This window comes from Ptychodera flava, chromosome 7 (assembly GCF_041260155.1).
Source record: "Ptychodera flava strain L36383 chromosome 7, AS_Pfla_20210202, whole genome shotgun sequence".
In the NCBI taxonomy this organism is placed as follows: domain Eukaryota; kingdom Metazoa; phylum Hemichordata; class Enteropneusta; family Ptychoderidae; genus Ptychodera; species Ptychodera flava.
The window spans coordinates 37,482,343-37,508,702 of NC_091934.1; the positions used below are offsets into that span (position 1 = coordinate 37,482,343).

General features: G+C 35.9%; 1 protein-coding gene across 2 annotated transcripts in view; it reads left to right on the forward strand.

Moving 5' to 3' along the window:
• Positions 1-20,377, forward strand: part of LOC139137457 (high affinity cGMP-specific 3',5'-cyclic phosphodiesterase 9A-like) — a 142,473-nt gene extending 122,096 nt beyond the window's left edge. The window contains exons 3-13 of one of the 2 annotated variants that reach the window (XM_070705567.1): positions 3,626-3,674; positions 4,704-4,806; positions 5,819-5,955; positions 6,552-6,693; positions 7,204-7,299; positions 7,884-8,006; positions 8,269-8,361; positions 9,794-9,964; positions 11,266-11,370; positions 12,219-12,365; positions 12,975-20,377. In XM_070705567.1, the coding sequence (XP_070561668.1) occupies positions 3,626-3,674; positions 4,704-4,806; positions 5,819-5,955; positions 6,552-6,693; positions 7,204-7,299; positions 7,884-8,006; positions 8,269-8,361; positions 9,794-9,964; positions 11,266-11,370; positions 12,219-12,365; positions 12,975-13,244 (1,436 nt within the window). In that variant the 3' untranslated portion in view covers positions 13,245-20,377. The remainder of the gene's footprint in view (positions 1-3,625; positions 3,675-4,703; positions 4,807-5,818; positions 5,956-6,551; positions 6,694-7,203; positions 7,300-7,883; positions 8,007-8,268; positions 8,362-9,793; positions 9,965-11,265; positions 11,371-12,218; positions 12,366-12,974) is intronic. The other variant, XM_070705568.1, reaches the window with a different exon arrangement.
• Positions 20,378-26,360: the final 5,983 nt, after the last annotated feature.

Sequence of the window (26,360 nt, forward strand, 5' to 3'; positions counted from 1 at the left end):
TTTCATTTGGAGCGTAGCATACACTGTAAATGAGGAGAGGTCTTAGACTAGTACAAACTATGATCGTAAAATCCAGATGGGCCATGGGCGGATGATTTTTGCTTTCATTGTAATTCCTCTTCCAGCAAAACTTGAATGTGCTTTATCAATCTGAACAAGTGCTTGAAAATGTCAGGTTGCCACGGTGACTCGGACTTAATAGTGGATGAACTGGTGCCACATGTGTTGTCCGGAAGGCAAGCACTGTAATAAAAATCTTGAGAATATACTTTAAAAAGATTACATGATAAACACCCATTGGTGCTGTATATATTTTTCCCCGCTGTAGTTGACAAAGCTAGTTCTTTGGAAAGGCTACACTAGACTACTTTGAAAACCCCATGAGCTGTCTGTACCAGAAAAAGTACGCACTATGACAGCAAACTTACAAATATGATGTCTTTTTATATAAAACACACAGCAAATGTTTTGGAACATCATTTAGTCTTAATCCCCAGTGTTTAAGAGGACAAGAAGGTTGTGACCATCGATGGATAAAAACCCACAGGGTGAACAATTTTTAACACCAACCCAGTTTCTGTGCCAACACAGTGATGACAACTCACGTCGAAAACAAAAATGTGCAAACATTTCTGTCCCTGTCTATCCTGCATAATCCGTTATGAGCATCAACGACCATCCATCAACCCTAACAAAACAGTAGTCCCCGATCCAATTAAGCTTTTGTAAATATTAATGTACCTTGTTCACAGTTTTTTGAGTCATTAAGGTTTGAACCATGATCTTTCTTGTCGTTTTCTCGCGTGGTTTAGTGTAAATTGCGAAGCTTGTTACCAGGAACCAGATGTGACTGAGAAATGGGCGTGTGAGTAACTGAACGTATACCACACAGGGAATAGAGAACTGGGATTAAAGTCTAACGTGAGGATAAAATGGGCGTAATGGGTGTAAAGTCTGGGGAACACAACAGATAGAAAAGGTTTAAAGTCTATAGGGTACAGTACCGGTACATGATGGAGAAGGAGGGCAATTGTGTGAAGGCCGAATGAAAGGGACAAAGTTGCTCTTTTCTGAGCATTTTTTTCATGAATTTTGTTTGATATGATAAGTTTTTCACTTGAAACATACTGAAATACTGGTCAACTGTACACATAAGCCTCCACCAGATGCTTGAAGCCAGACAAGATTCAATGTTCAGTTCAGGGCTCTGCAGTAAAATCAAGTTCAGTGCATAACTCTCAACATTCATGGCTGAATGAATTATTGAATATACACCATATAAAATACATAAAAAATTGCACCTTACGCACGCTCTTGTAATCAGATCTTTATTGGTGGTGCCTTTCATATATAGATGTGAATAATTAAACGGCTTTCAGTTACATTGTGGTAATGCTTATTTGTCAAAGGAAACTAAGTTTGAATGGAATAGTTCGTCTTGTTAGAGATCACAAACAAAATCATATCTTTGCATTCATGAAAGGGGTAGTGCCTGACACTTTTAAAGTTATGCATAGATTTCACTTTTTACACTGAGAGACTTTATGCAAGTATTCCGTGTATACTTGATATCACAAAACAGTTACAAAAGAGCAATTTGCTCCATGCAAGGTCAACCTTGTGGATAACAAAGGTGTAATATATTTGAAAAGTGTATCATGTGATAGCGAATAGATAAGACAATTTACCAGCCTGGATGCGTAGAAAGGTTGCTTAGCATCAATTTAGCATGAGATATTCTGGTAGGGTAGTTCACAGCTTAGCCAAGATATAGAATGAGTCATTGTATCAGTATTGTCTAAATTTTAGACTACCACATTTTTCTTTAAGGTAGAATGCGCCTCGGGGACAAATATTTCAACTCTCAAACTTTTACAATTCTTTTCTGATCTACCACTTGTGGGGGTTCATTTTAAATCTCTTGGTGTAAGAAAACTTTTTACCAGCTTGGTTTTTCAAAAATCAAAAATTTTAGTTTTCTCCATAGAGTTAACACAGGGATGGTGGCCATTTTGAATTTCAAATATCGGTAAAATTGTTTCTCTAGTACCAAAATTTGCACGGTGACCCCCTGATTTTTATTCTTGATTTTGAATGAAAATGGTTGAAGTACTCCTTGGGGAAATTTTGAGTAAAGGCTTTAAGTCTTTCACTTTCAAGGCGCATACTACCTTAACTAGTCAGGGAAAAGAACATTTTTACACTATAGTGTGACAATGACGTTTTCCCATATGTCAAAGCAAGAGTTAAAAAATATGAAAACATGAAACCGTCATCAACAGAAAACACTTACACTTGTGGATATGGCATGTGTTGTTTCAGTGTTTCTACTGGGATACAAAATGCACAGTTTTGTGTGAACCGTATTACCTTGATTTGAATGTACGCTACAGTAATATTTTCTTTTCTCATAAGACTTCTATTTAATGAGCCTGCACTATGGTGTGTTTAACATAGCAGAAGTCGAGCAAATTTAGCATTTGGCTGGCTTTGGAATACTTAAATGGTACAATTCTAAATTGGAAATGCCATTTTTGAGTCGTTCCAAATCAGGAAGTCCAAACTGGAAAATCCAATTTAAATCATTCCATTCCAGTATTTCATTCCAGGTTTTGTCACGTATCACAAAATTCACCTTTCAATGTGCACTTTCTGTGCCCATGTCTTACACCACTTGTTTTCACATTTTTTCAACTGATTACAATATTGAAAATCTGAATCCTAAGCAGATTTTTCAGTAAAATTTTGTGTCAAATTTGGCAGTGGATAAATTCCAAAAGTGATACATATTTGTGGTTTGGTGCCCACAGAAAAATCCTGGCAGTTTAGACAGTGCACAGCTCGTTGTCATGCAATTCCTGTCCACAAAAGGTCAAAAACGAGAGGCCCGTCCATCAATCTCTTGCATCGTAATCTCATTCAATTTGCATTTTGTGAATGTTCTAATGGCCTTTTTCACAGCTGGTAGAGTATAAATAATGATTCTATAGCCCGTTAGGCTTCCAAATAGTCTTTTCTTTTTCCCAGTGGTGTGTATATAACACGTTTGTCTGCTCCAAATCCTAAACCCCTTGAGGACAAAGATTTATGAACTCACAGAGGAGTACATTTCTTCATTTGAACTGTAGGTGGCGCTGTTCAAGAGCTCCTGGAAAACGAAGTTTATGCAATCATAACCAGTTTTCATGGCCAATTCTCTATTGTAGATAATAGAGTTCACTTTTTTATAGATAATCATTTGTGCAGATTTCTCAACCAGAATAATGTTGTCTTTTTACTTCTTGCTTATTGGTAAATCTTTTCTTTTCATCTCATGATTGCGCTTGTTACCTGACAATTTAATAAACAACGGATACTGAGGAAAATTGCTCAGAAACCTTCTACGACTTCTTTTGATGTTTTCTAAAAATTCATTACTGATGTGTGAAAAATTTTGATGCAATCTGTTCTCAACTTCCGTTGCAATCAAATCTGGGAGAACTATTGTTCATAATATTTGATTACTTTTTACTTTCATGAATTTTCAAGTTCTCAATCAAGCAGATTGATATTTCACAGGCATCCTTCTTTTGGAATAATTTATCCTTTCATTATTGTGAGTAAAATAGAGGTACTATCTTTACAGATTCTTCAGCCACACAATTAGGGTTCGATCTTGCTGGAATGGAAAGAAGGTAAGGAGGTTTAATCCTCATATTTTTAGCTCATATTTGGTTTTATATATAAATACCAAAAAGAGCTTATATTTTTAAATCTCTAAAGTGACAAAGACCCTGTTATTTGATATTATTTGAGCTCCATTTGATACCTATAACATATGATCTGTTTTCTCAGCTTTTTCTTTCCGTCTATAAAATACACTTTCTTAAGGTTTGCTCCCAAAATCACGTCACAATGTTGAATGTTCTACTTGTCAATGCAACCTGTATGTGTGTGAAGGTATATTTCTATAAAGTTGTTCACAGCCATTCTGTTCAACCATTCTACTGAACCCGAGTTGATGTTGATCAGTTTCCATGTGGTAGTAGTTTCCATTTGCGATGACCAATATATCTCTGATTGGATGGCATGTAAATATGCATCATTTACATCTGTGTGGTTTTCTACCAGAGTAATCGTCTTGTAACAGTTGGCCAGTGGGAGAAATTTACCATACCGGTACATTGGCACAAAATAAACTGGTGAAAAAAACAGGAAAATGCAACTTTGAATTTCACAATGTAGAGACATTTACATTAAAGGTATACTGTCACCTGTTCCAGTTTTGCCACAGTTACCATGGAAAGAGAAAATCTAACCAATCACAGATTTTAAGCGGGTGGCCGCTTTTTAAAAACACCACCCTCACATTGGCATTTTGAATACCAAGGAACGCCCCTTTGACCATATATTGGCATATTTAGATTACAGGTGACTACATACCTTTAAAGTTCATATTCTACTCTGGTAGATTTTGACAATATTGGTTGAAAAATGCCAATTCAGTGTATTTCAGAAGGCAAACAGAAAACGAGATTGTAAGAAGTATATCTACACTTCACAGGCTTCAAAATGAGTGAACACAAGCAGCTGGCAGAAAAATATTGGAAAAATTTCCAGAGTACGGAAAGCAGTCCCTGTGGCACAGTCTATCTTAGAAAGGGGTGAAGTCATTGTGAGGGGATAAATTTGCTCATTGGAATTTATGTTGTAAATCTTTGCAGGTTACAAAACATGGAAAGGAAAGTTGTCACAGAAGGCGGAGAGACACCATCGATAGTCTATGAACTTAGGAATAAAGTTGAACAATTCAGGGAAAAATTAGAGGTAGGTCTCAGTTGTATGAACAATTTTTTTTGATAGTTTGTTAATTATTTCTACAAATAGTTAAAAGAGCAAACATTTTCTGTAGCTATCATTTGATTCAGATGACAAAAATTATATTCAGTGTTTTATCTCATTTGTATTCAGAGCACAATCTCAATCATAAATATACATATACCATATAAACAGCACACATTTTGGATTTGACAGCTAACTGAATGTAGGAGATGTTAGCTATTAAAGTCCTGCTAAGTGTAGTGGCACTTAAACCCTTTGATGTTAAAATTTCTTGTGCCATATATCTCATTAACTATGTAATGTGTGTGTCCTATGTTGAAAAATACAGTGTTTGACGTGGCATATATCAGTCAGTAGAAATATTTAATGTTAGAGATCATAAATAAATGTATTCATTTATGCAAACTGTATTAATGAACAGTTTGAATATGCAAATTAAATGATAATGACTTAATCAGTGGAAAAATATCATTGGCTGAAAATTTTGCACTTTTTACGAAGAATTATGAAATTCCTGTATATTATAAAAAAACAAACTGATATAAATTGCCTGTGATATTTTTCTTCTTTAAGGTAGTATGTGCCTCGAAAATGAAAGATGTAAACTTTTGCTCAAACTTTCCTAAATGACACTTTCAACCATACTCTTATCAAGTCAAGAATAAATATCAGGGGTCACCGTGCAAATTTTGGTACTAGAGAAACAAATTACCTAATATTTACTGATATTTGAAATTCAAAATGATCACCATCCGTGTGTTAACTGTATGGGGAAAAATAAAATTTTCAATTTTCGAAAAATGAAACAAAAATTTTTTTACTGCAAGAGCATTTAAATGAGCCCCCACAAGTGGTAAATCAGAAAAAAATATTAAAAATTTGAGAGTCTAAATATCTGTCCCCGAGGCATATTCTACCTTAAAAGGTAAGCTTTCCAACAATGCTAAGTAAATTTTTCAGAATGATACGCTCTGTGATCATCTTTGTCTCTTTGCAGAGTGTTGAACATTTAAGTTGGCTTGGACTTTTCAAAGAAATTCCTTCAGAAAACTCACCGCCATTTTACACAAACAAAAGACTCAGAAAAACAGAAGAAGAAGAAAGGAGGGTTTGGGAAAAGTTTAGGAAAATTAGGTGAGTCATCAAGATGTCAGAGATATTGTGTTCTTGCCGGAAAATTTAAAATGGTTGTAGCAACAAGGTTAGACTAGCATGTATGCAAACAAACAATGACATATTTTCTTAGATTTGAAGTGATTCAAATATAATTTTCTGTATGTTAAATGATTTTAGTATTAATTTCTTGTCTTGAAGAATGGTTAATGGTTTACAGGTAGCACCTTAAACCTCAGTTACTTCGATGTGTGATATACTGCAAATTTTGTAGAATTTTATTTTTCTTGTTACTACAATACAATACAATATTTTATTGCTCGACAACACACTCAAGGAGTGTGGTAAGACAAAAATTACAAAACTCAAAGATGCAGACTTCAACAAACTGGAATTTCGATAGAACATAGATTATCAAAACTGCTGTACTGTACAGTTTGAAATGCAACACATTTTTGATAGTTTTTAACCCAGTATTAAAACATTCTTCCGATGAATCTTTTGATACGAAGAAATTCATCTATCATTTATTTTCTCTCTCTCTCTCTCTCTCTCTCTCTCTCTCTCTCTCTCTCTCTCTCTCTCTCTCTCTCTCTCTCTCTCTCTCTCTTTTACAGCAATGTTCAAATGGCAGAAAACGTCAAACTCTACCTCAGGAAACCTACATTTGACAATTGGCAATGGGAAGACGCTGAAATGTTGGTACTACTCCAACAAATGTATATAGATTTAGAATTTGTTGAAACATTTAATATTGAGGTAAGTCGAAATTAGGTGTTGACCACAAACGATGGTACAATGGCTTATTGACAAAAGAGTGGACAAGATTATATATTTATTTATTTATTGGTTGGTTGTTTGTTTATTTGTCTGTGCGAAATATTTTACGAACATTAATAATGTGGCACTTTATTGTCACCACATGTGTGTGTTCTGTAATCTGTACACAGTTAAATCTTTCTTGTAGAAAACTTAAATAAACCAGAAATCTGTGTACTGTAATTGACTTCTGGTTCACGTGCCTATCAAAACTCTATGAAGTGACCAACACTTAAAAACCAATATGTTTTTTCTTGATTCCATATTTGTTTGGTTGAAGTGAGAGATGGATTTTACACCATCGAAAATTAACACAAAATAATTTTTGGAAATTGTAATTTGTTTGACGTTTCTGAAAAGCAACTGATTTGTGCATAAAATATTGTAAATATGTCATGAGAAGACAGATGTATTTTTGTATTCATTTGGATTTTTTGTTTTTCTTTTCAGATGCCAGTATTACAGAACTTTCTTTTTGAAGTTTATAGACACTATAATCATGTACCATTCCATAATTTCAAACACTGTTTCTGTGTGGCACAAATGGTAGGTGCTTCTCTTTGTACCCTCGTGTTCCTATCTTTAGTGAGAGAGAGGGAGGGAGGGTACAGATAGACATACAGGAATAGGAGGGGAAAGAAGGTGTATAGATAGCAAAAAAGCAAAACTGATATAGTTTCAACTTCAACTTGGACTATCTACTGTAACTATTCATTTATTACTTTCCATCAGGAATTATGAAGGATATTGTGAATACGTGAATTGTTTGATTTCAATCACATAGACTAAATTTCACCTGTCAGTTTCAATGATACCATAGTATTTGCCTCAGGTTTTTTGTAGCATTTCCTGAAAATATTTCCACAAGTCTTTGTATTCATCACACGTTCTTAGTATTAGCATGGTGAAGTCACCAAATAGATGTCAACACAAGCTTTCAAAATAAGACAGGCAGGAAATTCAATAATAAAATCATATTGCCCCCAGAAGGGAATTCAATAATAAATCATATTGCCCCATATTCAAGTCTGCATTCTGATATGTATATCACTCTAGACCAAGCTTGGCAGCTTGAGAGCTGACTTTTGTTTTATATGTTTAACATAGTTGTTTCACAAATTCTTGTTTAGATGTATGGGATGGCGTGGCTCGCCAACCTATGTGACAGACTTGGACCCCTTGATACAATGTCACTTATAACATCAGCCATATGTCATGATTTAGACCACCCGGGATATAATAATGCATATCAGGTAGGTCAATAATATCAGTGATCACCCTGCTGATGTGATCTGTGATTGGTTAAAAGTATATCACATGATATTCCTACATTCCATATTGCCTCTTTGACTTCAGCAAATGAGATTGTCTCATACAATAATTGTCAACCTACAAGTGATCTCTGTTATCTCAGTTTGCAAAATATGTTGTCTCACATTATTTAGCGAAGCATAACAGAACACCTAAAGCTATGTAATGATTAAAAAGGATATGATTGTTCTTTTGTACCGGTAGGTAAACGCAAGGACTGAGCTAGCTCTCAGATATAACGATATATCCCCCCTTGAAAACCACCATTGTGCAGTAGCCTTTGAAATTCTGGAAAAGGTAAGAATGCATTTCTACAATGCACACATACATACTTACTCAAAAAAAAATTTTGTACAAGCCTGTGGTTTCTGTTCTACACAAATGGATCAAGTACCGGCATCAAAATGCCTATTTTTGCAATTTTTTATGGTTATGTAGGTTGACTTTTACAGAAACATTGCCCGGTATATGAAGTGTCTTGAAGAGACGGTCCAGAAAGTGATCCCTGTCACTGCCATAAATATTCCAACATTTCATAAATTCCATGAATGGCTCTGCAGGATGTAGAAATGCTTGGCTAATTAGTGGGAAATCCTAGCAATGGTGAGAATGTATTCCACTCACATAGTTCCTCATAAAGCAGGGTCCATCTGTCTGTCGCCGAGAAGTGCTGGCAATTTTACAATGCCATTAAAGCAAATGGTTTATTTACTGGTTTGAAAACTTTATGTAAAGGGTCATTTTTAACATCCAAGCCTTTTTGCTCTACCAAGTAATTTGTCATGGCAAGTATCATGGTGTATAGTAAATAAACCAAGTTGCTAGCTTCTGAAATGTCAAACGAAAAAAATACCAAATCAGTAGGATGGGTAAAACCAGGAAAAAGGAAGAATACAGTACTATTACGTCAAACAACCCACCCCCCAAATGATTTGTTTGGATCTATTATATTCTATTATATTCTATAGGGGTGGGTGGCTCCACAGATTGGAAAATTAGGGTGACGGAGTTATAGTCGAGTACCCGTATGCTGAAGTTAATCAATCCTAAATTATGCAAACCCTTTCATCTCCATGGTTTGATCCAACCGTCTTGTGTTTTCTGTAGTTCAGATGAACTTCTGAACATGGATATAGGGGTGGAAGGATCACAATAGAGTATGCTGATAAATTTTTCTGAATTGTCATTAAGGTATTACGCGGCTTGAAAATGAAAACTGACACTTCTGCTCAAACTCGCTTTAATGAAACTTTCAACTATTCTCTTACCCAATCAAGAATAAAAATCAGGGGTTACTGTGCAAAGTTTTGAACTAGGGAAACAAATTACCTATCATTTAATATCCAGTTTTTGAAATTCAAAATGGCTGCCATCCATGTGTTAACCCTATGGGAAAAATAAAAATTTGGTTTTTGAAAAACTAATATAGTGAAAATATTTCTTTCACCAAGAGCTTTAAAATGAGCCACAAGTAGTAGATCAGAAAAGAATTGTAAAAGTTTAAGAGTCGAAATATCTATCCCTGAAGTGCATTTTACCTTAAGCAGGTTTTACCTCTTGGCATGTAATTGATAGTGTGTAGTCTGGCCTCGGGTGTTTGGCATACAGTAGAATAAATACCATTGAGGACTCTGGCACAAAGCATTTGACGTCAAGATAAAGATTGATGTAACAGGCTGTACAGGCAGTGTGGATGATGTCATCTAATTATCTGTGCTTTTACTTCCAGCCGGATTGCAATCTCTTCAAGAATGTTTCGCCAGACCAGTTCAAGAGGATACGAGAGAACATGATTCGCTGTATCCTAGCAACCGACATGGCCAGGCACAATGAAATTCTCAACAAGTTCAAGGGTCTGTCAGAGAATTTTGATTTTACCAGCAAAGATCACAAGGACACAGTAAGTGCAAAGGCATATTATATATATATATATATATATATATATATATATATATATATATGAATATATATAAATATATATATATATATATATATATATATATATATATATACATACATACACATTTGTGTGTGTGTGTGCACACATTTGTTTAGTTGTTACAATATTACATGTATTTAACCCTTTGAGCAGCAAAGTCAACTTTTGTTGCCGTTATAAAATATACTTCAGTCAATTATTTCAGATTTTTGCCAAATTTTGATTAAAAACTGTACCCAACAAAACATGATGTCTATTTGGTCCAAAAAATTATAGAAAATTCTTAATAATTGGTAAAATGTTGCGCTAACATTTTGGTGGGAAAAATTTACAGTACTCAGAGGGTTAAACAATCACATAGGTACATGCATATGTGTGTGTGAACGCACACATACACATGATCTGTTATGTTATTATGTACATATATAAATATGCACATGCACACATTGTTTTGTCATAATAATATTATGTACAATACTACAATATGTGTACATACATACATATGTATGCCACCCCTGACTTCCAGACGTGTCCCTGTCTTTCCATTTGAGTGAAGTGTTTGATACAAAGCAAGTTATGAACCTATATAAATTTTTAATTCAGTGTTGTGGGGTCGTAACTGCAAATACCAGGTGTGCCCAAAAGTCACTTTGTTGATACTTGACTCCACAATCTGAATGCAAACATATTTTAATAAATATTGGTTCCACACAAATATTTTACTTTGCTAGAATCTAAGCCAATGTGACAAGTCATTCGGATCATTTTAAGAAAAAGAATGATTTTAACCGAAATGTCAGTTACGATCTGTTTGCATTGATGAGACGAAATGCATAGATAGATTGAGGGAGAGTGTGACTTTTTGAGTCCAAGCTTACAAAGCCATCTGTACTTACCAGACAGAATAATGTTATTCTTAAAGATCATACCGGTAACAATGAACTTACATGAAGCATTTGACTGGTTAGTTTACCCATTTGTAAAGATGATATACAAGCTGTATCAGATGAATGTAAGTTCTCTGAGATTGCGGTAAACAAAGAAAGATCTTGTGTAACAATTTTTCAAAGGTCAAGAAATGGAAGCACTTTTTAAATGTCACGTCGTCGGCGAAGCATTAAGATTATCAGGCATGCAATTAGCAATCATTAAAATCACATTATCTAACAGAAGACTGACCATTTACAGGAAGCTTTAAATGTCATTTTGGATTTGATGATAAGTTAATTTATCATCTTTTGTGCATTTTCACTTTCTTTCAGCTTATGATGATCCTTATTAAAGTATCTGATATCTCAAACGAAGCTCGGCCGATGGATGTTTCAGAGCCATGGCTGGACTGTCTTTTACAAGAATTCTTCAATCAGGTTGGTAGCTGTCCATACATTGTTATATCCTATACATTGTAATGGTCCAAAGGAAGTTATGGTGTCTCTGTACCCTTTCAACACCATGGTTTGGTCCAAACCCATTGTTATCAATGATGATTGTGGACCTTTTTACAGGGTATTGGGATGAACAGGTTAAATTACAAAAAATGTCATCGAAAAGTACTGTCAGTTATACAATGTTAGGGTAGGTTTTATAATTCAGTTTTGTTCTTTACATTGCGATGCATGACAGTATCATGTAGAACATTCATAAAATGCCAAGTAATTTTTGTTTCCTTTCAGCAGTGCCATAAAAGTTTACATACACATTTGCTTCTGTAGAATTTATTCAATGGTAAATTCATAGATTTCTAATGTGACTTGAAATTTAATGACACTAAGGCATTAAATAAGTACCTTGGTACTGTTGAGTAGAAAACATGATTTTGTAGTTTTCAAGAAAGCCTTCCATTCTTTGCTTTGCTTCAAGTTTTGAAAAAGCAGAAAAAGTGTCTTGTGTTGTATCTCATTTTTGTGAAAAAATCAATAATTTATGTCCATCACCATGAAGTATTGGTTATTCCCATTCTCACTAAAGAAAATCAAGAATCTGAATTTTCCAGCCGAGTTACCAGAGAGACCCGTTTCATTTCTGATTTCAAACAGAGGCAAAGCTGAGGTGATTTATTCCTCAGATCTAGAAACACTCATAGTGATACATTTCATGATGTCTGATAGGTCAAGGTATATAGTTCGTTGCTCACCCTGTGGAAGAAATCAGAGAACATAGTCTTATCATCTTCCCCGTATCATATTTCCTCCTTAATTTTGTCTCATTACTTCAGAGTGATGTTGAGAAGCTGGAGGGATTACCGGTGGCGCCGTTTATGGATAGAGACAAAGTAACCAAACCCTCATCACAGACGGGCTTTATCCGATTTGTCTTGCTTCCGTTGTTTGAGGCGGCAGGAGCTCTGCTTCCAGAACTGGATGTAAGTGTTTATGGCAAAGTGTGTTTTGCATTTTATTCAGGCGAGGTTAGGGGAGTGTTGGTGAAAGTACAGCCTACGTTATGCTGGTTTTCTCAATCATTTCATACGCAACCCCAGCACAACCTCAGTTTGCTTTGATTTGCCTGTTTTCAATAGCATTTTTCAATCCATGTTAATATGAACTCATTCAGTCCATGTTAGGATGGATTCATTTTTGTCTGAAATTCATAACAGTTACTGCATATAGGAGTCCCTTCAACTGGTTTTCTCAATCTACCTTCAAAGCGTTTTGCTAATCCACATCAAAATTTTCAATTTGTTTTTCACTATTGCAAATATTGGTATATCACAGTTTGTATTGAGGATTTCTTATCATCTTTACATAATAATTTCCTAGCTCTGTATGTAAAATCCACTGTGCCCTCAAGTTTTTAGCTCAAAAGTTGTAAAATTTGTTTTGAAAAGTTCTCTCCTTTAATATGCCTGGTATGTTAGTTTGGTCCTAGCCAACATGAAGAATACATTTATGCAAGTTATTTAGCCTGGCTTTGTAACTGCAGTTTGGTAGATGTCACTCTTTACCAAGTTACTGTTATCTTTCTCCTACAGCCGCAGATTATTCAGCCAGTGAGGGCAGCACTCCAATACTACACAGACATGGGCAAGGCATTGGAGGAAGAAAACAGGAAACGAGTGGAAAGAGACGCCAAAACGCAGAACAAAAACACGCCGAAACAAAATGGTGTCGCGATAAACGAACAAAATGGCATCAAAGAGAACGGCATCCCGGAGAAAAAGAAGGAACCTCTCAACAGAGTTACAAAGTTTGGCCGAAGCAGCACTCCTACAAAGCCACCGTCAGCTGGCAAAGTCAAATGAGGGCATGTGTGCAACAATGTATCATTAAATTGGTCCAATCCCGTTTGACCACTGACAGCAAAATCTGGTTAGGACCGGTTTGGACCAGTTCAAACTACTTTCAGATAATCGGACATTGTAAATATGTGTACATCAGATTTCCGAAACAACAGTATGTGATCCAAACTAGTTCAGTGCATTTCTGACTGGTTTCAGGACATTGAAGCCCAATAGATGAACAGCTTAACAGTAAATGTTAGGGGGAAAGGGGTTCTATGACTTATTTGTGAAGATATAGAACAGAGTAAGGTAAACTCAGAATATCAAACCAGAAAGTATGATATATTTCAGAATGTACATGAACCAGTTTGGATCTATCACCCATTTGAACTGGAGACTGTTGGCAGTCTGAAAATGTCCACAGTCTGAGCAGATGACCAGGTGGAACCAGTTCCTACCAGTATTAGCAGATACAACAGAAAGAGAGAGAAAATAAAATCAGTTTTAAATTTACAGGCTGAGGGGATCTTTTGTAAATATTTATGGGCAGTGTCATAAACAAAAAATATACTGCCAGTCATCCTAGGCAAAAATCTATTTTTAACATATTTGATAAGTGTAATGACTGTAAACTGTGTGGAAGAAATGTGAAAAACTTGAGTTATTCTGTGAGAAAGGTGGATTCTTCCTACCTCTGTCTTTATGTATGATAAAATAAAAAGGGTATAAAGATGAAGTTCATTTTTCAAAAAGTATATATTAGTATATAGCTTTGTCAAAAACAATGTAGCTTTGATAATTCTCTCAGTGTATTTCTTGTTTTTTCCTGTATCAATGCATTGATTCTTCTGGCTTCCCAGCATGCTTTGTATTGCTTGTGTCCCAGGATACATTGGATTCTTCTGGCTTCCCAGCTGCTTTGTGTTGCTTTTGTCCCAGAATGCATTGTTCAATAGGGTTTTGATTGAGTCTTGATGATAGTTTTCTTTTTCAAATTTTCTATCCTATATTTATCATCAATATTGAAAACCATGTTCTTTCAACAAAAGGTTGAGATAGTTTGGCAAACAGCTAACTTCTTGAAAGGGACATGCCTGATAGTGATCTGTTTTTGCTTCTTTTGTTTATGAAATCTGACCATAATTACACAAATACAAACTCTGTCGCTTTTGTACTTTTTAGGAAAAATTACAAAGCTATACTGCTTGAAGTCGCTAGAGTCATGCGTGATCAATTCAAAATCTTTCACAAGGATTTAGACCTGTTTCAAATGAAATCAACAATTTTATTGACAGCCTTATTTAAATACAGCAGGGAATTTCAAGTAAAGTTAAACCTCCTAAAAACACCTTTCTTGTTATAGAATTAATCACATATGAATTGTCCATCAGTGAATTTTAATAAGCAATCCTCATTGCTGAGTTGGATCCATGACAATCTTATCTAATAAATCAATGTAAAAATTCTTTTTCTGAGAGTGTCAAGCAGGCAATTTTTTTGATGACTTACAGGGAGATATTTAAACCAATGCGGTCGGTTTTCTCAGAGGGTTATTGCAACATACGGAGTCGGTTTGTAGTAGTACAAATAGCCAATAGGATTGCAACATACAGAGTCAGTTTGTATCAGTACAAATAGCCAATAGGATTGGTCTATTCAAGTTATTGTTATTCAAATTAGTGTGAAGACAATCATTTGTACCGGTAGGAATGGCTGAGGGTACCTGGAATAAATTTGATAGCTGCAATTTTGATAAAATTTCCTGTACCCCTAACCGAAGTTAATGGTAGTTTTGCAATTTTTCATGATTTTGAGCTGGGAATCTTTATCTTGGCAGAATAATGAAAATGCAATCAGAAAATAATGAAATTAATCAAATCATTTCATTAATGTTCATATGCTAATTTAACTCAGAGTTAATGCACCTCACATGAAAACTTTGAAGAGAAGAATCATATGATAGACAATTGGAAATAGTTCAGTTAAAGCTGCCAAGTTCATTGTAACTATAACAAATTATTCAACCACTTAGTTCAGGTCTGTTTACACAATGAGCAAGTATGTAGCAAGTTTGATTGTGTAGAAGGTACATTTCTTGTTTATTCATCACATGAGAAACTTCCTTGTAAGAACGAGACATAGACATAATTGTTAAATTTGTCTGAACTTAAGCCTGGTAGGCCGGGAAAGTATGTGGGAATTTTAAATTAGGACTCCTAGATGTGTAGAACTGTTCTTTATTTGGTTTGGGTCCCATAGTCTTACAGGAGTGATTCACTTGATAAAGAAATGAAATAGATAGGTGGTCAATCGTTAGTTCTAGAGGGCCTGCTGCAAAGGCGCCCTCTGGAAAAACATTTCTTTTTACTCTATTTTGATGGTCTATTGTGTATATTTTTCTGCGCAAAATGGTTCTTGCTAATTGACAAGAGATAGAATTTGTCAGTTTGATTGAGTTCTCATTGAAGAGTAGTAACTGCATGTGCAAACAAACTATCCAGTGCAATCAGTCTGTAAGACTAAAGAATTGAGGAATGGGGAATATCTTGTTGTGTGTGAATTTTGTCCAAATAAGGATGTCCATGTCTGGGGACTTTTCCACAAAAGTGGCTAGCTCACTGTGTCAAGTGTCAAGAAAATTAGTGTCGTAAATGTTTTTGTCAAGGGTGTTTGCAAAAAAGTTTACACAAATACCTCTATTTATTTGCTTTTCAAGGCAAATATTATTGGAAGGGGAAATGGAGAATTCAAACATGGAAACAACATATGTTGAGAAGGGGGCCACGAAAAATGCAAGTATGGTAGAAGAATTATTTTAATCCAAAATGCCCACTCGTAAATCAGTTTCACTTTTTTCAGCAAGTAAACTGACTTGGTGTCTGTCTGAAAATGAACAGTAAATGAACCAGCAGCCTTTGTGCAGCAAATGCTGGAGACATTACCCTAAGAAATAAAACAATCAGTGATAAGTTAATTCCTATGATTGCTTTTGAATTTATTATTCAAAATCCAGATTTTGGATTCCGGGTTTCCCAGCCTAGTCAGCCAGAGCTTGAGTATGTGTGGCATTGTGGAACAGAAGTCAAGCTATGCTTCATGAGAATTAGTGAGTTAAAATATAGTGAAAAGTGATGTAAATGTCGGGTTTGATGGAGAACAGATGTATTCATGACGCAGAAAGCTGTAGTTTCCCTTATAAGAATTGTATCATTTGGTCAATCATGCAGATCACAGATAAATTCTCAACAGGCCAGAAAAGAGAAAAGCAGTATGGTTAATGTTGGAAGGCTAAAAGTCGTTTAACAGAATAAAATTAATCATGCACATTGAAGTTAGATTCTCAGCAAGTCAAAATGCAAATTACAGTTGGGTGAAAGGTGGGTGGAGGTCAAGGGTCATTTATCAGTGCAAATATTGGGACTTCTTAGGGGTTTCTTAATGGTTAACAAATTATATGGGAGAATTTACACCATAGATCAGGAGTAATGAAATTTCGAAACACAGACTATGAGAGATTTTGTGGAAACACAAACAATTTGATAAATAAGCCAGCTGATTGGTCCTCTCCCGAAAACCTAATCAACAATGCTTTGATGTCAACTATTCCAATGTAAGAGTACAAATACCTAATATGCTAATGTATTTACAATGTATTAATTAGACTTATCAATGAACTTAATACTATATATAGAATAATTTATATTATTAACTGAACATTAATTATTTTACTAGGTTTTCCCACAAAGTGCAAAATAAAAGTAGTTTGTAGAGAATTGCTTTTTTGAGGTGAGAGGTATTTAATGTTTATTTGGATCAGAAACTACACAGATAAAGATAGTGATGGATTTTATCTTCTTGCAATTCCTTCAAAATTCCTAGAGGAATATTTTTAATGAGTTTTTTGGTCATCTGCTAACAGTTTGCTTCCTTGCTGCTTAAATTTTTATTGGTTTTTAAGTTTGCTTAATCAGTGCGAGGGCGCTGTGCATTTAAGATAGCAGCTGCTTTGCTAGCCTTCAGAATTTCTCTTTACAGATTATAGTGTACAATCAGAAGCCAAAATTTTATCATTTCAATCATTTTATGTGAGTTGATTTCTTTCCTGTTTCATCACGTTTTTGTTCCATCTCATGTCTAGTTTCATTTGTTGTCATTTTCCTCAAGTGTAAGGTTGCCAGGTGTTGTAACCTTGTGTGTCCAGTAATTTGTGTAAACATCTGCAAATGCTGCTGTGGACTTTATTGCATGATGGAAGCTCAGAAATGTACTTTTTCTTTGTATTTTATCCATGAATTGTTTCAGGTTTTGTACCTTCATGGTACCTCCACTAAACAGTGGTTCATGATGACCCTGTTGTTATTGTTATTTTCTATTTGTTCCTCGGACCAGGTGAATTATTTATTTACCTTGAATGATATTGACCATTGGACCTGTTTACCTGTTTAATTTATATGTGGTTTATTGAAAGATACACTGAAGTATTTTCTAGTATTTTTAAACGGGTTTGGTAACAAAATTAGAAACGATGAAAATTCCTGCTTCACAATTCTGCCACAATCAATATCATACCAATTGGCGCCCAAAAGAAAGCCAAAACTCTTGCAAATTTCATGAACTTCGTACAGCAGTGACAAGATATTGTAGACACATATCAAGGAGTAGCCATGTTAGCTCACTAAGATGCAAAAAGTATGTTCTCTGCCAGCTTAGGGGGTTCAAAATAGCTGTCGTCAGTTTTGTCTGTTTGTGTATTTGTTTTCCCCACTGTAACAGGAAACTACAATTAATAATTGCAGTGACCTGTCAGTTCCATTGTGCATGAAAATTGCTGTAAATACTACAAGTTTTGTAAGATGACAAAGCAACATTATAGTGGTGGAAACTTTATTTTAATGGCATATTTTCATATGATGGTCACATCTTCCTACGCAGCATTTATTTATTGCCTGTTCTGTTCCAGTATCCAGTAGTGACAACAATTTATTCACCAGTGAGAGATTGTCACTTCAGAGTGACAAGTTTATTTGTAAGAGCTTCTTTTGCTCAAGCACACTCAGAAGGAAAATGAATGTAAATTTTTTGAGTCAATTTTAACAAACCTTATCAGATAACCAGAGACAAACAGAGGAAGAAATCAGCGTACAAGTTTTCGTTCATGGTTTCGAAAAATAAATACACAAAAGTTTATTCACTTCTTCCTGTTGATCCCCAGTTGCCTGTAAACAGGTCAACAATTGTCATCTAAATAATAGTATTGGGCCAAACCATGCTTCTGAGAGGGTGAAATTTCTTCTAGAATATTTCTGCCCCAGAGGGCTATCACAATAAATTTTGCAAAGTTTTATAATAATTTAAAGTCAAGAGGAGTCACATTTTTGGGTCTTGGGAGGTATTTTAATTCCTAATGACATTTGTAGTAAATAGTGACCTAGAGAAACTTTTTTTCTTGTTTGCTATCCATCAGTGCAAAATTTGCTTTGAATTCTCACCACCTTAGAAGCTTTTGTGTCATGCTGAGGGGTCAAACTGCATTATATTGAAATGCATTGTGGGCTAAACATCAATTTTTCTCACCACAGCAAGAGTTTGAGATAGGATCTAATAAATTTTTTAGTGCAAATATAGTTTTCATGGCAAAAAGTCATGTTTTTGTTTTTGAAACTAGCTACAGTCATGCGTCTTTTCATCATTTCATCATTTCTGTTATGAAATTCCTGTATAACCTAAAACTTTACTTTGACTTCTGTAATCTTGTATGTTTTACCTGGATAAATTTACCATATTGAAAATATGGCTGACTGCCTGAGACTTGTATAACTCACTTATAGGTGGCAAATCATGTTAAAGGTACTAATAGCAATCATAGCCAACCATTATCCAAAAATCATAGAAATCATACAAAAAAGTCTTTGAGTCATTCATATTGTTCGCCTTGTAGTCACTCTGATATCCATCTGCACTCAGTTTTCACATTTTCATTTTTGTCTGCAAAGAACACATATTCATGCAGTGCCTCACCTTTAGTGCAAAGCAGTGACACTGATGAGTGTCCTACACAGTTTATTTAATGTGTTGACCTGTAAATGGACTCTGAAACACATTAGATTGCCCCAGGTCCTGTCCAGGAAAATTTTCGTTGTGAAATTTTGCTTCCATGTCAAATATCTGTTCTTGTAACTTCCAGTTTGTCTCAAAATTTCAATTATCCAATTTGTCACAATGAGTTTCCAGTAATTGTCAACTGTGATGTTGTTAAATATTTGTGTAACTACATCTAAATGTTTTCAAAAAGATCTTGCTATCTGATGTTATGGCATAAAGGGTATAATATTTTAATGCCATGGATATGAAGATTTTATCTTCTGATAACAATTTGTGAAAATATCCTAATTGTGAAAATATAAATGGGGTTTATGTTAGTTTCATGTTTCTCTATCCAATCCAATTTCCAATGTATGGTCATAATTTTATACTTTAAAACGTTTATCAAAAGGGTTATTCAGCAAGTCTTTTTTTCGAAAACACAAAGAGATAATGTTTCAAACTTGTTTGTTTTGATTTCATTCAACGTATAAAACATCACAGTTGCTCTTCAAATGCCTTGTAATTCATCCAACTGCAATATTTTAAGAGTTGTTAGCTGGTCACCATTTCTGTGCAAATTTGAAAGCCTAAGTTACATTTTAAAATCCCTAACCCTACATTTTGAAATCCCTAACCCTACATTTTGAAATCCCTAACCCTATGAACTTCGCTAAAATAGGCAAACAAGGCATTTCATTGTGATGAAATACACTAATGCCTCAATGCATATGGAATCACTTATATCATCTGCCCCTATAAGGTCTCCCAGTCTGTACAATGTAACTTATTGACAGTGACAAAATATTTTCTGCTGACCAACCTTAGTGCATGTATACAGATTTTGTCTTAAGATTTTTTCCATTCTTCAATCTTAAAGGTTGGTCTGCTCAATATTGTAATTTTTAAATTCTTTAAGATCAAAAATATGTCTTGATATAGAAGTCTGTTGATACAGGACATTTTCCTCGTTTCTGTATTTTCCAAGAACATTATAGCCTTGTACATGTTACATGTATATTGTCTTCTGATATATACAATGAATAATGAATAAAACTGAAACGTTTAAAGAAGATTCTGAAGCGTGCTGGTTGGCACTACTCATCCTCTCAGAGCAGTATGTAAAGAGCTTGATTGTGGAGAGCGCCCTCAAGCGATGAAACTTTTAGTCCATGACCCACCAGTTTCCTGATTAACAGCCGCACTTTTTGTGGTTTTACCTGGCACAAATATAACTTATCGACAACCAGATGTTGGGTCCAGGATATAAATTTTAACAAGTGTAAGAAATTATCAATAACACTTCTGCATCCAATATGGACACAAAGTCCAGTATAACTTCCCGCAATTGAGATTTTTTTCGTATCTTCAGTAATGTTCTTTTGTTTTACTGCCAAGAACAAGTCATTTCATTCAATGGTACAGAGGGTAATTAGCAAACGTGGCAAAATAAATCTGTGCCCATTATCTATAAATCTATTTGTGCATGCATAAAGCTATTAAACAGTAAATCAATTCAACTTTGGCAATCGCATGGACAGCAACTTGCCTTAGGTACCGTACCAGATGAATGGAAAATTCCTACATCATCCATGTGCTTGGAATACACATTCACCCCCATAAACTGTAACATCTGTCATTTAATAAAGAACTTGTTTCTTGGCAGTGAATGTGTTACCGATAATTTTATAAAACCTGAGTTTCGTTCTATCAACTTTTCCAAGTTGCACTTTGGCTGCAACAATGCCCTAACTCAGAAAACTTCACTGGTAGGACATACAAACGTGTTCTCTTTGTAGTGGAAACCTGAAAAATTATGCATAAATATCAAAAAAAGTCTTAGCCCTAGAACTACATTTGTAAATGGTCTTAAATAATAAGACACTATGCTTCACTTGCTTTCAGAACACATTCACTTGCTGAGAGAGGGCACTCTCACAGGAAAAGGAACAAAAGTAGACAAGTGTTCTTGTTAGCACATTTTAGATGCTTCACTACTCTCATCGATCAAGCCTCTCTGCTTGGCAGTGGCACTATACTTCTGCTTTGGGAACTTCTCCGAGCGGAGGTGTACTGCCACTGACCAACAGAGAAGCTGATCACCGAGACAGTTCCTTCGCTTGTTTTCAGAATAATGTTTCATTGCTGATAGAGGGCGCTGGTAGCGATTGTAGCAAAACTAGGTACGCTCGAAAAACTCATTGTATATTACAAAATTCCTCCCTTACAACGTGACGTCAAAAGACCACGGATTTACAAGACCTTTCAAAACGCAGTATTATTATTATTATTATTTATTATTATTATTAAAAACTTCTTTAAAGCGCACTACACATACGTCTCAGCGCGCTGTACATGACTGAAGAAAAAAAATACATGACTAAAATGAGAGCAAAGGTAGTTTTTAAAATAAAAAGTCACAAATATCGCAAAGAAATTTGGAAAGGAAGTAAAAACAGCGTAAAATGAGCAAAATGGCTAAAAATCACAGTTGATAAAACTCAGTAAAAAGGTAAGTCTTCAAAGCACGTTTAAAACATTCAACATTTTTTGCAGAGCGAATCTCTGATGGCAATGAATTCCAAAGGAAAGGAGCATGAACAGAAAAGGCCCTATGGCCATAGGACTTATTATACTTCCCTTTAGGTGGGACTAAACGTAGCTTTTCCATGGACCGGAGATTTCTTGCCGACAACGTTAAGGGCCTCATCAAGAATGCTCCATCAAAGTCGTGCGAACTTGATGTCTTGCCGACTAAGCTACTCAAGAACTGTATGGACGTTGTAACACCTTTCTTCCTTACACATCTTTACAACAGCTCCCTATCGTCAGGTATAGTTCCTAGCCATTTCAAGACAGCTATTATCCAACCACTGTTGAAAAAAACCAATCTCCATAAAAACATACTGAAAAATTATAGACCTGTGTCTAACCTTCCTTCATATCAAAAATTCTGGAAAGAATTGTAGCCCTGCAATTACGCGATCACCTCACCAAGTTTCGTCTCTTCCCTCGTCATCAGAGTGCGTATCGTCCCTATCACAGCACGGAGACAGCCCTGCTTCGTGTACATAACGACATCATGTGTGCGCTAAACAAGAAAATGGACGTTGTTCTCATCATGTTGGATCTGTCGGCTGCGTTTGACACCATAGACCACGAAATCCTACTTCAAAGGCTTGAATCTCGTTTTGGCATTACGGGAACAGCTTTATCTTGGTTCCGCTCTTACCTTGAAAATCGGACACAATCTGTAACAGCTGGGACTGCGTCATCCTCTAGCTCTCATGTGAAATATTGTGTTCCTCAGGGATGGGTATTGGGACCACTTCTTTTTACGCTCTACATAGCACCTTTAGAGGACATTATCGCGGAACATGGCCTTGAATGCATGATGTACGCGGATGACAGTCAAGTTTATGTAATTTGCAACACGCCGGCTGATGTGCGCTCTTGTCTCGAACATTGCATTAGCAACATTCGGATCTGGATGAAGTCAAACATGCTGATATTAAATGACGACAAGACAGAGGTTATCCATTTCTCATCAAGGCTCAAATCGACGTGTCGGTGATGGCCAATCTCAGGATTGGCGACCTTGACATCACATCCTCCACCTCTGTGCGGAATCTTGGTGTTCGGCTGAACAGTGACGGCTTTATGTCTGACCAAATCAACCAAATATGCAGGAACGGATATTATTCTCTATACCGTATCAGCAAGATCCGCAAATTACTTGATGGAAGTACCACCGAGACATTGATCCATGCCTTCGTTCACATCCCAATTGGACTACTGCAATAGTCTCTTGTACGGAGTATCAAAAGAACAGCTTTCACGATTGCAGTCAGTTCAAAATGCTGCTGCACGTCTCGTAATACACAATCACGCAAATTTGACCATATTACACCCGTGTTGATCGACCTGCATTGGCTTCCAATCGAAGCTCGAATAAGATTCAAGGTTCTGTTAATCACTTATAAAATTATTAATGGTATTGCACCCATGTACTTGAGCGACTTAATTGAGTTGTATGTTCCGGCAAGAAATCTCCGGTCCATGGAAAAGCTACGTTTAGTCCCGCCTAAAGGGAAGTATAATAAGTCCTATGGCCATAGGGCCTTTTCTGTTCATGCTCCTTTCCTTTGGAATTCATTGCCATCAGAGATTCGCTCTGCAAAAATGTTGAATGTTTTAAACGTGCTTTGAAGACTTACCTTTTTACTGAGTTTTATCAACTGTGATTTTTAGCCATTTTGCTCATTTTACGCTGTTTTTACTTCCTTTCTAAATTTCTTTGCGATATTTGTGACTTTTTATTTTAAAAACTACCTTTGCTCTCATTTTAGTCATGTATTTTTTTTTCTTCAGTCATGTACAGCGCGCTGAGACGTATGTGTAGTGCGCTTTAAAGAAGTTTTTAATAATAATAATAATAATAATAATTGACAAACAACTCAATTAAGTCGCTCAAGTACATGGTGCAATACCATTAATAATTTTATAAGTAATTAACAGAACCTTGAATCTTATTCGAGCTTCGATTGGAAGGCAATGCAGGTCGATCAACACGGGTGTAATATGGTCAAATTTGCGTGATTGAGTAACGAGACGTGCAGCAGCATTTGAACTGACTGCAATCGTGAAAGCTGTTCTTTTGATACTCCGTACAAGAGACTATTGCAGTAGTCCAATTGGGATGTGACGAAGGCATGGATCAATGTCTCGGTGGTACTTCCATCAAGTAATTTGCGGATCTTGCTGATACGGTATAGAGAATAATATCCGTTCCTGCATATTTGGTTGATTTGGTCAGACATAAAGCCGTCACTGTTCAACCTAACACCAAGATTCCGCACAGAGGTGGAGGGTGTGATGTCAAAGTCGCCAATCCTGAGATTGGCCATCACCGACACGTCCGACTTGAGTCTTGATGAGAAATGGATAACCTCTGTCTTGTCGTCATTTAATATCAGCATGTTTGACTTCATCCAGATCCGAATGTTGCTAATGCAATGTTCGAGACAAGAGCGCACATCAGCCGGCGTGTTGCGAATGACATAAACTTGACTGTCATCCGCGTACATCATGCATTCAAGGCCGTGTTCCGCGATGATGTCCTCTAAAGGTGCTATGTAGAGCGTAAAAAGAAGTGGTCCCAACACCGATCCCTGAGGAACACCATATTTCACATGAGAGCTAGAGGATGACGCAGTCCCAGCTGTTACAGATTGTGTCCGATTTTCAAGGTAAGAGCGGAACCAAGATAAAGATAAAGATCTAGAGAATATATAAAAAAATACTTGTGTTTACTCGAGTTTTTTTAACAGAGACTGAAGACAAAAGGAATTTACACTTATCTATACGCATTCAACACCTGGTGACACAAAGCGTCAATCATAGGAATTATTTTACGTAACGAATATAGATAGTAATTATATGCTATTCTTCGAAACACATAATTATTCATTCTTTTCATATATTTTAGTTGTTCAGAACATGTTTTAGTTGTTGATAGAGGGCGCTCTCACAAATATAAAGAGCAAAAGCAGAAACGTGTTATTTTCAGTGTATTTTAATTTTCTTAAAGGGCCAATAATGCTAACTTTTGATAATATTTTCACCAATTTTATTTAGAATGTGAACCATAATTCCTTGTTCTACTCCCTAAAGCATGTTGATATACACAATACTCAACTTGTCAACCCATACGTGTGTAAACTGCATTGTTAATTTTGTTGAAAAGTAGTATGGAAGACCGGTTACGACATGCTAGAAAAGTGACTGACATTTGAATTTACATTTGCCACCTAGAAACTTACCCAAATCCTATTTCTGACTCACATAATGCAACTGGTAAATGTCCATGGGGTAAACATCCTCATATTTTATGAGAGATCAGGGTATAAAGCCGTTGGTGTTCTTGGACAGTCACCCCCCCCCCCCCCAACAAGCAAGACTCGTATCCTTACCTTATTCCAAACCCTCTCCCAAAAGGTCATATGATAAATGTCTAGGCAGTCAAGCAACATCACGACCAAATTATCATATTCGCCTGTGAGGACACATCATTTAACAGAGCCTTCTGGCAATATCTACACTCCAGCAATACTGAACAATCGGGCATCTCGCCCAAATTAATCGGGACCAAAAATAGCAAAACCTTACATGCTTAAAACTCTTTTTCTCCAGGTGTACTTGTAAGGTAAATGACCCTGAGTGACCCCATGTCAACCCAAAGTGCAGAAAATTATTTGGTTTTTTTGCTTTGTTTTTTGTGCCTTGTCTGAACTTTTTTCCGATGTAGTTGGATCCTATAGATGAGTTAGTTAACTGTCATGCGCAGTGCTTTTGTTACCCATGCAGATAGTCCGTTTTCAGTTTTTCTAACCTATGCAATTGCTTGCCTGACTTCGTTCAGCTTCATATTGGGAATGTCAGTTTTAGCTCCCAATATGTTACTCAATATGGATGAAAGCTTTGTGGAGATGACTTAGTTGACTCTCACGAAGAGTACTTTGGTAATCAATAGTTTTCAAGGAAAGTTGTACCTGAGTTTGAGTTTTCTGAAATGCACAAATTCATTTAAATTAAGATTAGCATGTGAAAAAAGTGATAAAAACCGTGTCATACTCCTACAGATGTGTTAAGTTAGGTGAGGAGTTAGTATCAGAAAATGATGTCCCTCGTAAGGAAACAGAGGCGAGTACTAAGCCGCGTGAGGGCGTTTTGGGGTACCAAAGGCAAAAATAAGGCTCCACCGGAGCGGGTAAACAGTCCCCAAATGGCCAGATTTTCCCGTTTTATCTCTGGAAATTCAAAAAACTTGGTCTACAGATTTATCTTACATGCAAGCATATAATTGCCCTTTTCCGACATACAGCCATCTAGAAGGAAAATTTTTGAATGAAAAACCTCCACAGGTAGGTAAACTTAAATGCAGTCAAAAACTACGAGTTTTACACCCTTTGTAGAAGATACTTAGCTTTTTCTGACATAAAACCACTTAGTAAGTCAATATTTGGATGATAGGCCTCCACAGGTAGGTAAGCTTTA